At 35.8% G+C, this 20,363-nt stretch overlaps 1 protein-coding gene across 1 annotated transcript in view; it reads right to left on the bottom strand.

Annotated features, from left to right (window-relative positions):
• Positions 1-12,502, bottom strand: part of LRRC9 (leucine rich repeat containing 9) — a 95,901-nt gene extending 83,399 nt beyond the window's left edge. The window contains exons 1-6 of the mRNA XM_063091760.1: positions 12,455-12,502; positions 11,962-12,180; positions 11,012-11,152; positions 10,383-10,446; positions 10,002-10,072; positions 4,863-5,045 (exon numbers count right to left, since the gene is read on the bottom strand). Coding sequence (XP_062947830.1) covers positions 4,863-5,045; positions 10,002-10,072; positions 10,383-10,446; positions 11,012-11,152; positions 11,962-12,180; positions 12,455-12,502 — 726 coding nt within the window. The remainder of the gene's footprint in view (positions 1-4,862; positions 5,046-10,001; positions 10,073-10,382; positions 10,447-11,011; positions 11,153-11,961; positions 12,181-12,454) is intronic.
• Positions 12,503-20,363: the final 7,861 nt, after the last annotated feature.

Genomic DNA, 20,363 nt, shown 5'->3' with positions numbered 1-20,363 from the left:
TTTCCACCTCTCCCTCTCCTCACAACTGCTCTACAACATCTTAGAATGTAAAAAAAATATTAATAAAGTTTTTTTAAAAAATTTTTTTGAAGAGCAAATATAACATCACTTAATTCATTTTTTAAAAGCGTGGCCAAGAAATAGGATTTATTTTATTTTTTTCCAAATCTATAAAAGGATGCTCTAAATGAACTGGTTTTAGACTAAATTGCAATCTACTCCAATTATCTTTTGAATTCCTTAATAATAACAGATCATCCAGTTATTAGTGTTTGTCATGATGAAGTTGATTAAATCTACCATTAAGGAATACACCAGTCAGATGGTACTTGAGAATTATTAAATTAGTCAAAAAAAGAACTACTAGAGGAGAACATAAACAAATCAGGTGCACTATAAAAATGTGACCTACTTTTAACTGTTTACCTGAAATAATGAAGCATTTCTCTTCATCAGGAAATCTGTACCTCAGATAAGTTGAAAGTCTTGTACAGTTTTAGACATGTATTTTCTCTTTTTATGCAGGCTCTTTTTATATGATTTATTTAGTACAGAGTGGATAATCAAGATCCCAACAGAATTATTTGGCATAAAAGACAGAATAGAAACAAATATATGGCATGAGAACAGGCCAAAAGAATTCCTTTTCCCTGCACATATTATGAAGTTCTGGAACTTAAATCTCTAAATTCCTCTGCCAAAAACAGGCATTCATGACACAGAATAATCTTAAAAATTTGTTTTAGGATGATGATAAGCTGATTAAAAATCCCTGATAAAGACATACTTAATTAGAGGTGCAAATGAGTTAGAGGAAAACCTGTAACTTAAAAAATGGCAAATGGTGTTTCTTGATTTTTTGCCTATTTGGAGAAAATGGAAAATCCAATATAAAATTCTTTTAGTCAATGAGAGCTAAAAATTTTTTTTAATGAATTCTTAAGTCTAAAACAACAAAAGAACATAAGGTGAAGGTAGTTTATTTCACCAGGTAAAATACAAGATGTCAAGTTAAATTTGCATTTCAGAAAAGCAACAAATAACGTTTTAAATCATTTTTACTAAACTTACACTTATTTAATTATACTAAAACATTCTTTATTGTTTATCCAAAACTCAAATTTAACTTAGAGTTCCCCTAGGTGGGGGACTAAAAAAAGATTAAAAATACTACTTTTACTTTATTTTAAAATGTTTTTGAATAAGCAATATATTCACCTTTCAAAAACCAAAAAATTGAAAGATACACAGTATGATGAAGTCTACTTCTCACACCTGTTTCTATCTTCCCAGTTGTCCCCTTTCCACAGATAACCATCGATTTTAGTTTTCAGTGTATCCCTCCACAGTTTCTTCTACTTTATTTTTATATTTTATTAAGAATGCACCTATACTTTCATATAAGAACACAAATTGTGATATTTTACTTTTTCAACATCACTTACTGTGTTGTAACAATAAATAAGAGTAATCAAAAGGGTTTTTTTTGTCCTTGAGAGTATATACTAAGATTTTGAAGAAGTAGGGAAGATTGTCATGTAAACAATAAGTATACAGCAATTTAACTTTGTAGGTTGACTATATGCAATTTGCTTTTTGTGCTTTTTGTGTTTTTTGTGTTTTTAAGAATTAATGTCAAAGTCATCATTTTTAAGGATTTTGGTAGAATTACTTGCCTATTACCACAGAAAAGGTTTTCTAGGAAATTGGACTAATTATAATGCTAAAGACAGTTGCATGTTTGTACTAAGTTAAGATAAAATTTGATATCTTTGCTTCTTTGATGGTCAAAAAAGAATTAAGTCTAAACACTGTTATGCTCAACTAGAGTTTCATAGTGATTATTTTTATTATGCTTAACAGTTAAAATGGGCTTTTATGCATATGAACTCACTGGATCCCCACAACAATCCTGTGGCGAAGGGCAGGTACTATTTTCATCATCATCATTTCAACGGTACAGAAAACTGCAGCTCAGCAAGGTGAAGGGTCTTGCCTAAGTTACAGGTAGTAATGGATGCAGCCAGGGCTTGAATCCAAGTCTTCTGATTTGAACCCCCATGTTCTTCCCTCTGTCCCATGTTGACTCCCTGGTGGTCCTCCTGGTAGGTCCTGTCTTTACTTGCTACTTGTAGTTTACACAATCTACTTCACAGTGAGGGGTAAAAATTTGAAGAAGCAACAGCACTCTGTTCAAAACTTTATCACAAGAGAACTACAACTTATCTTCTTATGAATGGTAATGAAGAAAGCACTTTAGAAATCTATATCAATCTATAAATTAAAAAGGCTTTGAATATGAAAAATCATTTTGGTCTAAATCAAAAGTTGAGTTATATATTTTATTTGTGCCTTGAAAGGTAAAGGAAGGATAAATATTCTACAGCAAGAAAACTGATTTAACGAAGTAATTTAAGCCATCAGGAACGACAGTGTAACAATTCCTTATTTTGTTCCGTAAACTATACTACTCCTGACATACACAAAACTGAACCAAATGTATGAGACTCTCAGTCAGAAAGTCAGAAGAACCTGCCTCTCTTTGTACTTCTCAGTCTCCTCTTCAGGTTTCTCCTCATCTCCCCAGCCTATAACAATCAAGTGACACACTTCTCTATCCACACCATTCCCTTGGTGATTCATCCAGTCCACAGCTTTAAATACTATCTTTCTGCTTTCAATTCTCATATTTATATCTCCAACCTGGGAAACTCTCTTAAATAGCAGACTCATATACATATATATATTGCATGTTTAAAAGATTGTTCGAACTTTACACGCCTAAAATTAAATTGTGATTCTTCCTCCTAAACCTACTCCTTCCATAGTCTTCCTCATCTCATCAAATAGCAACTCACTCTTTCAATTGCTTAGGCCAACAACTTGGAGTTGTTCTCTACTTCTTTCCACTGCACCTCACATACAATCCATGAGCAAATTCAGATGGGTTTCACCTTGTAACTACTACCAGAATCTAACTACTTCTTACCACTTCCTCTACTAACATCCTATGTCAAACCATCCACATCATTTATCTAAGTTACTGGAATAATCTCCTAACTAGACTTTCTACTTTCACCTTTTCCCTCTAATCCTCTATTCTTAATCCATTATCCAAAAGGATCCTTTTAAAACATAAGTCTTCTTGTCCCTCCTCTGCTCAAAATTTTTTAAACCTTACAACATTCTACAGTCTCACATGATCTTGCACCCACCACTCCTGTGTTCATCTTATTTCTCTTGCTCTCAGATACTCAGCTCCAGCCACACCATTCTCTGTTGTTCTTCAAATACTACAAGCATGCTCCTGCTTCAGGGACTTTGCACATGCCAATTCCCCAAGAAGCTCTCCCCAGATATTTGTATATCTTGTCCCCTTGCTTCCTTCAGGTCTCTGGTCAAATTCTCAGCAAATCCTTTCCTGACAATTCTATATAAAACAGCCAACACCTCTTCCTCTTCTGCTAGCAATGATCCCTTTTCCTTCACCCTTGTTTTTTAATTTTTCTCCATAGCATTTATCACCATCTGATATACTAGTTGTTTACTCACTTAGTTGCTTATTATCTCTCTTCTCTCACTAGAATGTAAACTCCAAGAAAGCAAGGATTGGTTAGGTCACTGTGTATCTCTACTGCCTTGAACTGTGTCTGGAATATAATAGGTATTAAACATTTGTTAGATAAATGAACCAGCCAAGTAGTTTTATGAAGCATGTTTATTCTGTTCATATTTGCAGAATTTTGCCTGATGTAAAACTACAGAGATGACAGTGGAAATTTTAGAAATATAGTTGATACTGCTAAGTTATTTTTTTATTTTTTACTTAGCATTGTTGGAGAAGACATTCCTCCCTGACCCTTCAATGACTTCAAACATCTGCTAGTAGACAAGAACGCTAGCCCTTGCTTAGTATTGCAAGACAGTTCACTACTTAGATTAAAGATGTAGAAGAGGATAATCTCAGTCTTAGACAAAAGTGAAGAGAGAATGGTATTTAAGAATAAATCCTCAGGCTAACAAGAGAAGAGAAACAAGATAAATGGATAAAGGGCTTCCTTGTCTACGTTGAGTTGATGGATGAGCCACAAGGAAAAGATAGAAAAGCCTCATGCGGGGACATCCACCTGCTTGGCACACTCTAAATACTTAAAAACTATTTACTGGATGATTAACTGAATGAACAAAGAGTGGCAGCACTGGACTGGAAGAAGAAGTAGAAATATAATATGGAAAGACTATTAATAAGCATGGAGAATTCATATGAATTACATTATGAAATTATAGATCCCTTGGTGGCATTTCAAAGTGGCTCCCTTACTGGGAGGTTCACTGTCAATGGCGGCCCTGGAACAGTACTCTTCAAGATTTCAAAGATGTGAGGGCAGTTTACGGAGATCCACTTAAACTTTCAGGGAACCCAGAACCATATTTCATTAGGTTAAAATCTATATAAACCTTGGCATATTATGTAAACCATAGTTATTTTCTAATATTGAATATAATATTTCAAATAAGAGGCAGTTACACATTACATTTCTTTTATTTAAACTGTAATTTTTGTATATATAGCACTAGTCCAATTATTCTTGACACTGATGATAATTTTTCAGATTTCCTTCCTTCAATTTTGTATAGTTAATAAACAATGTTTTTCTATTATTTCACTTTCCAGCACTATCATCAAAATTGACATTCTAGTATGTGTTATTATTAGTATACATTTTTGTGAAATATCCAGCTCACTGGGGCAAAAGAAGAATTGACCTGATAATCCTAGCTACTATTTGTGGACACAAACAGAAAGAAGCAGTTAATTAATCAGACTTAAGTCACAGATACCGAAAAAAGGATGCACTTACATCTGCCAGTTCCTTGATTTGCTTTGCTGACACATCAAACGTGTCAAGTCTTTGAAGGCATGGCAAGTGATACAACATATGTGTAGAATAATTACACAGCAGACAAACTGGATTGCTTTTATATTGAGGATCATTCAGACATAAATCCTTTAAGCAACGCAGCCTGGTTAAGTTAGTGAGTTCCTAAAACAACAGCATGATAATGCTCAATTAATTAATGTAACTGTCCATTTCTAAAGGAGGCATTTGAACACTTAAGATAAGCCATAATCTAATGTAATGCATTCTAATTATGTGCTTAAATACATTAAAGTGATTTAGATGGCTAAAATGTTTCTCTCTACTGAAAAACATGCTAAATTCTGAAGAATAGATCGACAATAATTAGACAGCAGATTCCATACAACTATGCATTTTAAATATTTACCAAACCATGTAATTCAGCTGGAACCTTGGAGCTAGTCACATGAGCACATTTATTCATTAGGACATTGCTTCCTCTCCACAGTCCATTTTGCTATCAGTTGCCTCCATGGTACCTGTAGGTCTCTGCTTCCTGCAGGTCTCTGCTTCCCGCACTCCTGTTTTCTACACTTACCATCTAGCAACACTGCTCTCCATCTTCCTTGCCCTCCAGATCTGCTCTTCTCATCAAAGGCTATGAGACTCCTGTTCCATTACAATTACCATGGAATTTCTAATTTTTCATTTTTTTTTCATAAATGCCCTTTCTACCTATTTATGGTCAACTGAAACCTAGCTTTCTCTTGAGGGCCTCATTTTCCTCACAACCTATGGACGTGGAGGGGTTGATAATGTACTCCCAGACCAATGCTTCTCTTTAACCATTTTTTTATCCTGAAGTTTTATTGCTTACACTTTCCTTTATCTGGCCCTTGCTTAACTCTTCAAACCTGCCTCTTTCTGTTTAAACCCTAACATTTTATGTTTTAGCCAAACTGAACAACTTTAAGTTTTGGAACATGCCAGACCATATCTTATCTTTAGACCTTCACTCATGCTATTTACTCTGAGTGGACTGAACTTCACCCCCACTTCACCGTTTAGTATGTCAGGGCCCAATCCAGGTGTCATCTTTCTCTGGGAGCCTTGTTTCATCCTCCAAAGTTGAAAGAGTAACAGGTTAGCTTTTTCACTCAGTGTCTGTCTTCAGTCACTCTATATTCAGTAAGGAGCCCAATAAGAGCACATAGCTGATCCATGAAGGAGACTATGATTTAATTCCACCCATGTCACAGGTGTTTGCCAGCTCAGTTCACTAGTTAGCCAATCAGCTAAGTGCCAGCAATCCATCAAATATACAACCAAACACATAAAAGTATTAGCCTAAGTAGACAGTGTTCCATGACTATGACTCATCCTTCAGACATGGCCAGTCACAAGCCAATTTGCCTCCATGACAAATTAGGGCGGTTATTTTAGTCTTTTTCTTCCCTGACCTCTCTATCTAATCTAATACTGTGGAACACCCTGTTTAAAGTTCTCTTATCCTTTAGTGTCTCTGATGTAAGTCTTCATCTTCTGTCAGAGATTGTTTTTCATCTTTTTTTGGCTCCTTGTTTTCTCCTAATGCCCTGAATATATGCAAGGGTACAGATTTTTTTCCAATATTCATTCCTCATTCCCATTTAATCCATAGGAAATATCTTCTGATGACTCTTAAATTGACTACTCTAGCCCTGAATTTCAGCTCCTCATTTCCAACTATTTACTAGATCTTCACCTGGGTTGCCCTACTGTCGCTCCAAACTCAACATATCCAGGACCAAGTACATTCTCTTTCCTCTCAAACTAGCCACTTTTTCTGATTTGTGTATTTCTTGAGCTTGCTAAGAACTGTAATCACAGATACATTTTGGACTATCTTGCTCCTCACATTCTATTAGCTGCCAATCCTGCAAATTCAACAAATTCAATAATGTTCTCTCACATCTATTCATTTTTTTTCTCTCTCAACATCCTAATTCAGATTCTCATAATCTCTTATTTACACTAGGTTTCTGCTTCCAGCTGCTCCAAACCAACAAATCTAATTCCAGAATATTAACCCTAATGAAAATCTCTGATTGTATCACTTTTTTGCTCGAAAACTCTGATAGATCTCTGTTGTCTATAGAACATAGGCCATATTCAAGACCCAATTTACCTTTCTAATATTAACTTCCAATATTCTCATATGTACTATATATTCCAGTCAAATGACAATGCTATTACTCAAATATACCCCTTGATTTCTTACCTCCATACCTTTGTGCATATTGTTCTCTGCCTCTTAGAATGCCCAACACCCACTGCCCAGAAGATCCTCTTACAATGCCTGTTAAAATCTGTCGACACTTCAAGGTTCATATCAAATAATTCGTCTTGAATTTGACTACTATTTTGTTTATATTTCTTTTTAAGGAACTCATTCTGCCTTATTCTATAGCTTCTTGATGTCTTATTTTTCTCTGAGTAAAAGAATGCCAACTTTAATGCTGATCAATTCAAAATTATTTCTATAGTAAATTTATTCATCTTTCTTTAATATTTTCATTTTTGTTCAGTGCATTAAACAGTAAATCCCTTTATTTGGTTGTTTCTCTTTCATTCATGTTCTTGACAAACGTTTATTGAGATTAACTACAAGTCCAGCACTATTTTATGCATTGTGAATATAGCAGTGAACAAAACAGGAACAGTTCCCATACTTGTGGAGCTTGTATTCTAGTATGGGATGTGCCGAGAGGAAAAATAAAACAGTGAAAGTGTGATAGCGAGTGCTGTAGTTGGGGAGCGTGGTGGGGGTCATTGCTATTTTACCTAAACTAGGCAGGAAAAGTGTCACTAAGAACATAATATTTGAACAAAGACCTGAAAGAAATGAGGAAATGAACCATGCAGGTGTATACAGAAAAAATATTCCAGCAAATGTAAGGGCCCTAAGGTGTGTGTGTGCTAGGTATGTGAGGAGACAAGTGTGGCTGGAATAGAATGAATGAAGGAGAGAGTGGTAGAAGCTGTGGTCAGAGAGATGGGGGGGGGGAATATATTATGTAGAGTCTTATGAGCTATCGTAAGAATTGGCTTTAACTCTGAAAGAGATGTGAAACCAAGGGAGGGTTTTGAGCAGAAGAGTGACTTGATCTGACATATTTTTAAAGGCTCCATGAGGCTGCTGTGTGAAGGATAGACTGATAGTAGGGAAAGGATTAACACAGCAGAGCTGTTCAGAAGGTATTTTGTTTGTTTTGTTTTTTTTTTCAAATAATGCAGGTTAGAGACGATGGTGTATTGAACTGGCTGGTAGTGATGCAGGTGGTTAAAAAGGGTCAGACTCTGGACATATTCTGAAGGTAGAGCCAACAGAATTTGCTGATGGATTAGATGTGGAATATGAAGGAATAAAAGGAGTAAAACATGGATAAGTGGCTTAAGTCACTGGAAGAATAGAGATGCCATTTAGAGAGGTGGAGAAGGCCTCACGAGAAGGTTTGGTGGAGGCAAAATCCGTTTGAGTTAGAATTGGAGAATTGTATAGTTCTGGGGAGTTATCAAGGAAAGCAGAGGTACCAATTTAGGAGTAGTCAGTAGATAAAAAGGTATTTAAAGTCAGAAGACATAATACGACCCCAAAAGCACGGGCAACCAAAGGAAAAATAAACAAATGGGATTATATCAAACTAAAAAGCTTCTGCACAGCAAAAGAAACAATTAACAGAGTTAAAAGACAACCAACAGAATGGGAGAAAATATTTGCAAAATATATATCTGACAAAGGATTAATATCCAGAATATATAAGGAACTCAAACAACTGTACAAGAAGAAAACAAGCAACCCAATTAAAAAATGGGCAAAAGAGCTAAATAGGCATTTCTCTAAGGAAGATATCCAAATGGCTAACAGACATATGAAAAAATGCTCAACATCACTCTGCATCCGGGAAATACAAATCAAAACCACATTGAGATACCATCTAACTCCAGTTAGGATGGCTAAAATCCAAAAGACTGTGAACAATAAATGCTAGCGAGGCTGCGGAGAAAAAGGAACTCTCATACATTGTTGGTGGGACTGCAAAATGGTGCAGCCTCTATGGAAAATGGTATGGAGGTTCCTCAAACAATTGCAGATAGATCTACCATATGACCCAGCTATCCCACTGTTGGGAATATACCCAGAGGAATGGAAATCATCAAGTCGAAGGTATACCTGTTTCCCAATGTTTATCGCAGCACTCTTTACAATAGCCAAGAGTTGGAACCAGCCCAAATGCCCATCATCAGATGAGTGGATACGGAAAATGTGGTACATCTACACAATGGAATACTACTCAGCTATAAAAACGAATGAAATACTGCCATTTGCAACAACATGGATGGACCTTGAGAGAATTATATTAAGTGAAACAAGTCAGGCACAGAAAGAGAAATACCACATGTTCTCACTTATTGGTGGGAGCTAAAAATTAATATATAAATTCACACACACACACACACACACACACACACACACACACACACACACACAAAAACCGGGGGGGGGGGAAGAAGATATAACAACCACAATTATTTGAAGTTGATACAACAACCAAACAGAAAGGACATTGTTGGGGGGGAGGGGGGGAGGGAGAAGGGAGGGAGGTTTTGGTGATGGGGAGCAATAATCAGCCACAATGTATATCGACAAAATAAAATTAAAAAAAAAAATAATAATAATAATAAAAAAATAAAATAAAATAAAATAAAGTCAGAAGACATACATGATGATATTACTCAAAGAATGAACTCAGATGGAAGTGAGAAAAGATCCTAGAACTAACCAAGGGCAGTCAATTTTTCAGAATGTTATAAGAGGATGAAAAACCAGAAACTGAAGAGATATAGTCAGAAAGATCAGAAGAAAGCTATGCGAAAATGGCATCCTAAGAGGCAAGCAAATAGTTACTGGTTTTGTTTTAGTAGTGTCAGATCATTAAGGCCAATTTGGCCAGCTGATGCTCAGATTTCCATTTAGTATCAGGTAGCCCCAAATAATGAAATTATTCTTTAAAAGGAGACTATTAGTTCATTTTCTGCAATAAGATGGTTCACAAGCCAGGTTGATAAATAAAAGTGAATTATTTCACTTAAACATACCTTGAAGGAACATATTTGATTACCAGAAAGGTTTAATTTTTCCAGTTTCTCATTGGGGTCAAGACATCGACCTTTAATTTAAAAAACAAGATGAAAGAAAAATTAAATCTCTTGTTTTACCTCCTGTTCATATCCTGATACTTCTAAGCGTTTATATCCATTATTTCTTGCATATAAATAACATGAAGGGTATCATTGTATAATTAATCAATAACCACTGATTAATGGATAATAGTTTCACATCCTATAATCATACATTTAGAAATGCTTTGTCAAGGTATAATACAAAAAAGTCTAAAGGGAAGAAACCTAAGCATGCACATTTTTATACTGATAAAAATTTATTTTAGTATCTCACATTCCACGTGAAACAGTACATACCAATGCTGCTTATGAAATTTCCAGCAAGGTTGAGATCACTTAAATTCTTCAAAGTTTGCAAGCCCTAAAAATTTAGATAACATAAAATTTAGAGAAAAAAATCATTAAAATCTATATTTACAAATCATCTCTGATCAATCTGGTTAGTTCTCTGAGCATGGGTTCTGTGTGCTTCAAAAAGCACAGAGGGAAATGGGTGCCTCAATGAAGCCATCTGTCTTTCTCTATACCAGAACCTGGAGAAAACTACTGGAGCGGGGAACAGGGAGGCGAGTAAAGAGGAAAAGAGAACGAGAAGAAGGAAAAAGAACACATCACAAAGAGTGTGCTTATAATCTTAGGTAAGTTATATAACTTCTCTAAGCCTCCATTTTTTGGGTTTTTTTTCATCTTCAGGGAAGGAAAACAACACCTTACCTCTCAGGCTTGTTGTGAGGAGTAAAGACAATAACGTATACAAAGTCTTCTGTACATGATAAAACGCTGTATACATGTTAGTTATTTTTAACAACAATAATTGCACTAGTCATGAATATTTTGGCCCTTAACCATAATATGATCTTGGACACTGTGGTTTAAACTCCAGAGTAGTAACCAGCTTTACATATAAATAACTGAAATGATCTTACCTCAATACTTTTAATTGTATTGTGGTTCAGCCAAAGAACTTCCAATTTAATTAATTTCTCTAAATTTTCTATTTTGGATATTTTATTATAATATAAATATAGTTTTTCCAAATTTCTACATTCTTGAAGACCTCCAATTTTCTATAAAAAAAAGAAAAAGGAGATAATAGTATTAGTTTATAAAGTAGCTTTCTAAGTATATTTTCTTTCAAATATCACATTTTATTACAAAATCAATATCCAGTAAAATGAACTAAAATTTTTAAAAGGGAAAACATATAGCCCCTACATCTAAATATAACCATTTTCAATTTTGTATGCTTTCTTTAAATTTTAATTAACTATATACCTATTTTTATATGATTATAATCATAATGCATATACAATTTTTTTTACTTAAGGCCACCTAAAATGTTCTTATAATTTTTCAAGCTTTAATATTAAATAATTATATTTCATAATTTATAATAATTTTCTTAAAAATTATCCTGTGTGGCATATTTGTGTTTCAAATGTTTAGCTATTATAAATAATATTGTAACAAATAGCTTCATGTATATATTTGTTTTCTGCTGTTGAATTACTTCTTTAGGATAAAATATTAGAATAGGTATTTCTGAGTCAAAAACTGTACACTTCTGTGGCTCTTGATATGCTTTGTAATATTGCTTTTCAAAATAAATGTTAGAATTTCAACACAACCAATAGTGTCTAAGTAAACCAACTTTACTAAGCAATACCAGCTATGATTTGATTTGATTGCTAAAAAGTAGATTATGTTTATGTTTTAATTCCTTATTTCTATTTTTTCCTTTGTACAAATCAATTTCTGTCTTTTTGCTCATTTATCTGTTTCGACCCATGCCTCATGCATGTATTTCAATAAATTATTTTCACAACCAAGAATTCATGATAAAATACTTCATGTAAGGTTATATGTTTAGACTTACCTCTATGCAACACTCAGCAATCCAAAGTTCTTTAAGTTGTAAACAAGTCTCTAACCCTGAAATTTCTTTTATATCTTGAGCAACAATTGTAAGACTTGTTAAGTTAGGAAATAATGATAATCCAACTATATGGGGATACCCTGAGAAGAACATCTCCAGTTTTGAAGTGTCTGATCCTTCTTGTCCAACCTTCTCATAAGATAAACCATTGCACAAACACTGTTTTAAAAGAAAGAAATTGGGTTATTGCCCATTCTAAATATTAAAAAAAATGACTTTCCCATTAGAAATTATAAATTGTCAATTGCACTGATGCCATTTTTGTATTTTCACAAGAGAGAAAGTTGTACCACATATATTTTTTTTTCTGCTTTCAAAGTCAAGGTGTAGAAGAAATCACTAGAAAACTCTTCCAGCTCCAGAAAAGAGCATAAAAATATTCCACTTAATATTCTTGCAAATATTGTTGATAAGAAATTTGGCTTTGACTCACCAGTTCTTTAATTATTTCTTCCTGGTTTAGGTTTCCACTTTCAATCATCTTCCATTAAAAATAATGATCATACCAATATATCTGTTAAGGAAAATGAAAAATTGAAATAAATACTAGAGTTATGTCATTTCAAGTTGAAAAAGGCCTTAAAGCTATTTGGGTTGACCACCCACACCTGGCTTGAAATCTTCACATAGTATATTACCAAGTGTCTGTCTGGACCCCAAGATAGTCTATTCTATCTCTGAAGTTTTCTGTTAGAAAGTTACTTTTTATTCTATCTCTCCATAATTATTCCTCTTTTGTTGTCATTTTACCTCCTTGTTTCAACTAAAACAAGTATAATTTTCCTTCCACATAATGAGCCTTCAGTACTTGTAGAAAACAGTCATCTCTCTTCTACACCTTTACCTTGCTTCCAGTTCAAGCCATTTGGTTCTCTCATTAGATGTCTGTTTCTCTCCTTTGAATAGGCTCCAGTTTATCTTTGTTATTATACTGTGGTGCCCCAAACTGAACACAGTTCTCTAAGTGTACTTAGAAAACAAAGAGAAGAATACTCAGGGCTTAGCAACATAGCTGACATGGTAATAAATGCTTATTAAAATGAATTCACTAACTTTTCATTCATTCTAGATGATATGAACCAATTAATACCTAAATAGCCTCAATAAAATTTAACCCAATTTTCATAATTTTTAATATTTTCATATTATTACAGTCATATATTATCTAAAAAATATAGAAATTCTAGTTTTAATATGATGACAAAGCAAGATGTAGAAAATGGTGTACGTTATAATCCTATTCTTTATAATAACAACTCCCCCACAGATATGTGTGTACATGAATACATAAGTATATGCACATATGTGTATGCTTATAGAGGATAAAATATGGAAATACACAAAGTTCAGTTACCTTGGATATAAGGTGAAAGCTGATATGGTTAAAATAGGAATGAAAGTTTGGATGGGGATAAATCAATGCAAAAATGGAAAAGGAAAAAAACTTTCTTAAAATATTATACAATACATGTTTAGTATTGTATAATATAAATGTATAAACATTCATTTATTCATTCTACTGTTGGTACACACTTGGACTGTTTCTAGTTGGGGGCTAAAGAGTACTGCTCTGAACATTTTGTCATGCAGGCCATAGCTACACACTTCTTTTGGGTTTATAACTAGAAGTGGAGTGAGAAAGAAATAACTACTGTTATATACAACATGTATGATTTTAACTAACACATTTTTTTGAGCAAAAGAAGACACACACATGCAACGAACACATACTGTATGACTCAATTCATATAAAGTTTGAAAACAAACTAATTTATGGGTTAGAAGTCAGGAAAGTGGCTACCTTTCAGGGGTGAGTGACTAGGAGGAGGTAAAAGAAGGGCTTCTGGAGTGCTGATAAAGGTATATTTTTTGATCTGGGTGCTGGTTAAAGGGATGTGTTCACCTTGAGAAAATAAAATTAGATACCTAAGGTGTGTGTGATTTCTGTGTATATGTCATATTTTAATAAAATCTACTTAAATTTTTATTTTAAACGCATTTATATGCTCACTTTTATTCATTTATGCAAAATTATGTACATGTGCAGGTATATACATAAATTAAAATTTTAAGAAAAAAACATAGTGACTTTAGTCCATGTATTTACCTACCTTCCCTCCCCCAATCCCACCAGAATGACTAGAGAAATATGAAAATACAAAAGAAACATGTAGCAGTGCTAGTAAAAGAGCACTTATTGTCAGAAATATTGATGAAGTTCTTTTAAAACTGATGCAGACAGCGTGAGATTGAAAGAAAAGTCCAACAAAAGCCCAAAATTCAAGGTGCAGGGAAAGAAGTTTCACAGAACTATTCTAAGAAAATCCTCAAACTCAGAGCAGCAGTGGTTGGGAAAAGGGTAGCTGTGGGCCACATGTAAGGGACCAAATCAAAGGACTTTTAGATATGTACCAGAGAACTGCACACAGCCCATATCTGTACTCAAGCTTTATAAATTGAGGACATTGCGCCACCATGCTGAATGCTATAGTTTGAATATGTCTTCTCCGAAATTCAGGTTTTGCCAATGTGATAGCATTAAGAGGTGGAACCTTTAAAACCTCATCAGGTCATGAGGGATCCTTCCCTCACAAATGGGATTAGGGACCCTTATAAAAGAGGTTGACTAAGGGAGTTCATCCCTTTTTTGACTGTCTGCCTTCTGCCAGGTGAAGACAGAGCGTTCCTCTCCTCTGGAGGACGTAGCCTTTAAGGCACATCTTGGAAGCAGAGACCCAATCCTCAGCAGACACCAAATGCTGGTGCCTTGATCTTGGACTTCTCAGTCCCCAGAACTGTAAGAAATAAATTTCTGCTGTTTTTAAACTCCCCAGTCTCAAAGTTTTTTATTATAGTAGTCCCAAATGGACTAAGACACTGAGTCAAGAAGGAGGGCAGGGACCCCAGCTAGCACCACAAAGGAAAATACAGCCAGCGATTATCCTAATCCACTGAAGTCTCTGTCATTTATTCATTCATTCTTTACTATACGCATTGAGGGTTTAACATGTACCAGCCCGAGAATGATAAGGACGGGAGGAAAGACAAGACCTCTCTAATAAGGTGGAATCTAGGCAAATAAATGAAGAAAGTAAGGGAGTATGAGCCATGAGGGAATCTGGGGAAAATGCATCCAGGAAGAAGGAACAGCAGATGCAGAAAACAGGATGAGAGCATATTTGGCCTGTTTGAAGACCAGTAAGGAAAATGACGTGACTGGAGCACATCAAGGGAAATGGAGGCTGGTAGGATGTGAGGTCAGATAGGTGTTTTGGGGCCAAATCACATGCTATCTTGTAGGCCCTTGTTAGGATTTTGGATTTTATTATGAGTAAGATGGAAAGTCATATGAGGATTTTCAGTGGAAGAGTAACATGAGCTGTCATAAGTATTGAAAAGGATCACTCTAGCTACTCTGTTGAAAATAGACCATAGGGGTCAGCAGAAACAAGGAGAACAGTAAAGGAGCAGTTGTAATACAAGTGAGAGCAATGGTGGTTGGAGTAGGGTAGTAGTAGTGGGGTTGATGAGAGTGGTTAGATGATAGATCTATAGTGAATGAAATGCTGCTCATTCCTTCCCTGCTCCCATTGGCAATTACATCCTTACCCCATTCTTGGACAACTCCAAGATATTACAGCATAGGCTGCCGGCAAGGGAGCACTTGGTAAGGAACAATCTGAAAGAATTTAGATACTCCATCAAAGGCCCATATATAGATATAGACCATAGTCTTCCCTTCCTAGGTTTACTTAGATGGTATACCAAGTAAAGGAGGGTTTTGTAGCCCCTCTACACAAAGGAAGAGAAGCTCCTACACCATGACTTAGTTTCCTTTGGTGAACACCAAAGGAAAGCCTGGCTGCCCACCACCACACAAGGAGCAAAGCCTGCCCTCAGAACCTCCAAAGTCACCAAATGGTGATACAAATTGTCTAGTCTATTTTTTTTTTAATTTTATTTTGTTGATATACATTGTGGCTGATTATTGCTCCCCATCACCAAAACCTCCCTCCCTCCCCCCCTTCCCCCCAACAATGTCCTTTCTGTTTGCTTGTCGTATCAACTTCAAGTAATTGTGGTTGTTATATCTTCTTCCCCCCCCCGGTTTTTTTTGTGTGTGTGTGTGTGTGTGTCTGTGTGTGTGTGTGTGTGAATTTATACATTAATTTTTAGCTCCCACCAATAAGTGAGAACATGTGGTATTTCTCTTTCTGTGCCTGACTTGTTTCACTTAATATAATTCTCTCAAGGTCCATCCATGTTGTTGCAAATGGCAGTATTTCATTCGTTTTTATAGCTGAGTAGTATTCCATTGTGTAGATGTACCACATTTTCCGTATCCACTCATCTGATGATGGACATTTGGGCTGGTTCCAACTCTTGGCTATTGTAAAGAGTGCTGCGATGAACACTGGGGAACAGGTATACCTTCGACTTGATGATTTCCCTTCCTCTGGGTATATTCCCAACAGTGGGATAGCTGGGTCGTATGGTAGATCTATCTGCAATAGTTTGAGGAACCTCCATACCATTTTCCATAGAGGCTGCACCATTTTGCAGTCCCACCAACAATGTATGAGAGCTCCTTTTTCTCCGCAACCTCGCCAGCATTTACCGTTCAGAGTCTTTTGGATTTTAGCCATCCTAACTGGGGTTAGATGGTATCTCAGTGTGGTTTTGATTTACATTTCCCGGATGCTGAGTGATGTTGAGCATTTTTTCATATATCTGTTGGCCATTTGTATATCTTCTTTAGAGAAATGCCTACTTAGCTCTTTTGCCCATTTTTTAATTGGGTTGCTTGGTTTTTTCTTGTAAAGTTGTTTGAGTTCCTTATATATTCTGGATATTAATCCTTCGTCAGATGTATATTTTGCAAATATTTTCTCCCACTCTGTTGGTTGTCTTTTCACTCTGTTAATTGTTTCTTTTGCTGTGCAGAAGCTTTTTAGTTTGATATAATCCCATTTGTTTATTTTTCCTTTGGTTGCCCGTGCTTTTGGGGTCGTATTCATGAAGTCTGTGCCCAGTCCTATTTCCTGAAGTGTTTCTCCTGTGTTTTCTTTAAGAAGTTTTATTGTTTCAGGGTGTATATTTAAATCTTTAATCCATTTTGAGTTGATTTTAATATATGGTGAGAGGTATGGATCTAGTTTCTTTCTCCTGCATATGGATATCCAGTTATCCCAGCACCATTTGCTGAAGAGGCAGTCCCTTCCCCAGTGAATAGGCTTGGTGCCTTTGTCAAAGATCAGATGGCCGTAAGTGTGTGGGTTGATTTCTGGATTCTCTATTCTATTCCATTGATCAGTGTGTCTGTTTTTATGTAGTCTATTTTCAAGATATCTATTTCAGAAGGAATTAAACTGTCCTTTTTGTTATATACTAAATGATCACATATAGTTGGCCTTATTTTGGACTTTCTAATCTGTTCTTCCCTATCTCTATTTCTGTACCAGTATCTTCCTGTTATAATTACTGCAATTTATATTGTAAATTCCCACCTCATATTATTTTTTGGCAGTTTCCTGGCTATTCTCTCATATTTATTTTTCCAAATAGGATTTATGACTATTTTGTATTTAGTTTCTTTAAAATTCAGTTGGGATTTTGATTGAGATTGCATCGTAAAGTTTAGGGAGAACTGAAAACTGAATCTTCCTTGAGAAAAAGGTATAGCTCTTCACTTATTCAAGGAGACTACTTTTTCTTGGTAGGGAAATATGCATATTTGGATACCAAGCTTACCTCTCACTTCACCTTATTTTCTCTTCATAAATGCACTCATTTAGGAAAAGATTTTGTTCTAATTAAATAATTAATTAACAAAACAAAATTTCTGTAAAAAACTCCAAATCCTATAGTTTGTATAACCACATCTGAATTATGAGAAGCCTGGACCTTCCTGGTATTTACAAGCCTCAAAAGCTTTCTCCAGTCACTAATGGACTCAAGGTTGCCAGATGGACCTTCTAATTCCACCAAGAAGGGTATGTCCTGTTGGTCAGCTTGTACCCATTCTCCTGTACTTTGGGAAAGCTCTTTTCAGGACCTGCCTATCTAAGAGGCTGAAGGGCTTCTTTAGTTCCTCAGGGAACCAGATGCCACGAGGAGCCCCATTCAAATTGCAAATCTTGGATTGATCCATTACCCTCTCTTCTCCACTTTGGATTGCTACTGGAAAATCTCACATAACCAGCATGGAGCTGAAGTCACTACAAATGCATGGCCTCTTCGGCTGAATCTTCAGCGACAAACATTTAATATTTTCCTTTAATATTTTCCTTAGGACTAGAGATACAGGTTTGGGATTCATGACGTAGTGACTATTCCAAACTTTCGCCACTCTTCTCAAGGTCTCTCTCTCAACATATGATCTTTTTCCCATCTTTACATAGAACAGTGATGCCATCAGATGCACATTCTTTCAATTCCCTTTACCCTTGAAGACTCATTTCTTCCCCTTCTCACTCCTTAGTAGATGTATTCTTCATTTTGTCCCACACAAATCGCTCTTCCTGTGTACTGATCCCATCCTCTTCTGTCTCTCTCAGAACATTGCTCTGCAAAAATTTCCTTTTTCTCATTAATTCCCGTCTTTCCTTCTCTAGGGTCTCTTTTCCTTCTGTATATAAGAATATTAGTTCTTTAAAAAAAAAAGTCCCTCCTATCTTGTATTCTTCCATGAGTGGCTGTTTTTAAACACCTTCACAGAAAAGCTTTTGGATGATCATTAGCAACACTTCACTACCTCTACTCAGTCCTTGATCTACTGCAATCCAAGTGAGGACACCTCAAGCCATTACAGTTTCATTTTACCAAGGTCAACAATAACCTTCTAATTGCCAAAGACATGACATGTTTCAGCTCTCAACTCGACCTTGACATGGCATTTGACAACACTGATGACTCTCTCCTTTACGTTTTCTTCTTGCTCTCAAGAAGAAACTTTAACTTTTTTCTCCTTCTTGTTCTGAAGAAGAAACTTTAATTTTTTTTCTCCTTGTTCTCAAGAAGAAACTGCGATTTTTTTTTCTCCTGGCTTCTATTATTTCAAATCTACTTTACAAATCAGTTATTTCCTGGGTGAAAAATTACTAATGTTTATCTTCCTCTTTCCTGTGCAACAAATCTAACAACCCACATGGAAAGCTCCACTTTTGTGTCACAGGCATCTCAAAATCACGACGTCCATAACTGAACTCATTCTATTTTCCAAACAGTCTGCTTCTCCTAATATATGCCTTCTCTGATAGGTGACATCCCCATCCTTCTAATTGTCTAAGTCAGAAAACTGGCCTCATCCTCAACCAATCTTTTACTCGTTTTCCCTAGGTTCACTCACTCATTACATCCTTCTGTATATAACTTTTAAGTGTCTATTCAATTTTTTTTTCTACTCTCCATTCCAATTGTTTCTGCCTTGGTTCAGTCCCTCATCACTTCACCTTAAGTGGATATGCTCCCTATAATCTTTCTTCTCTCTAGTCCATCCTCTACACTCCTGGGACGGTCAGCCTCTTGGAAGGTAAGTCTGCTCATGCTACATCCCTTGGAGGGTATTCATGGTCTCCATGTACTGACTTCTGTCTACGTCTCAAACTCATCAGTCACAACCTCCGCAGACCACCGTAGGCTCTGGCCACAACTGTAGTTCTCTGAACTGGCTAGAATGTTTCTGTACTTTGGCATATGCTGTTTCATCTCTCTAAAATGTCTTTTTCCCTTGACTATATGGCATACTCTATATACCCTTAAATATTTAAACCAAAAGTCTTCTCTGAAGAGTTTAATTCCCTCTGGCAGTATTATAAACATTCTTTTCCTTTTGAGTCACACATGCCCTGTACAAAACACCTGCCACGTGGTATTGTGATGTTTGCAGGTATTTCCTCCCTACTGCGTTACATATTCATTGATGGCCGGAGCTATGAACCTATCACAATGCCTGGCATATGGTAGGTGTTCAATAAAAGTTTGTTGAATGGTTTGAATTAGTTGTCATGCCATAGGCTCCTATATGGTATAACTTAAAGAAATGTTTCCTGTACATGAGAATTTGGAGTATAATAATCATCAGAGTATAAAGAACCATGTTTCTGTCTGCCATGAGAGTTGTGTGGAGTGTCATTCTGAAAAAAACAAATTTCTTTTCTGCAAAGTAGAAGTCCTGTATGGGCAAATTGTTTCCTCCCTTGGGTCTAAAAAGATCAGAATCCGTCAATTATCACTGATGGTACAAACAAATGCCCTTCCCGCTCTAAATGAGCAGTAAAAGGTTTGGCAAGCGAGCACTTGGTCCTCCCAGCCCAGTACCTTACCCGGTGCGGTAAAGGCCG

This window comes from Cynocephalus volans, chromosome 3 (assembly GCF_027409185.1).
Source record: "Cynocephalus volans isolate mCynVol1 chromosome 3, mCynVol1.pri, whole genome shotgun sequence".
Taxonomy (NCBI): Eukaryota; Metazoa; Chordata; class Mammalia; order Dermoptera; family Cynocephalidae; genus Cynocephalus; species Cynocephalus volans.
This window is presented reverse-complemented; position numbering and strand designations above follow the sequence as displayed.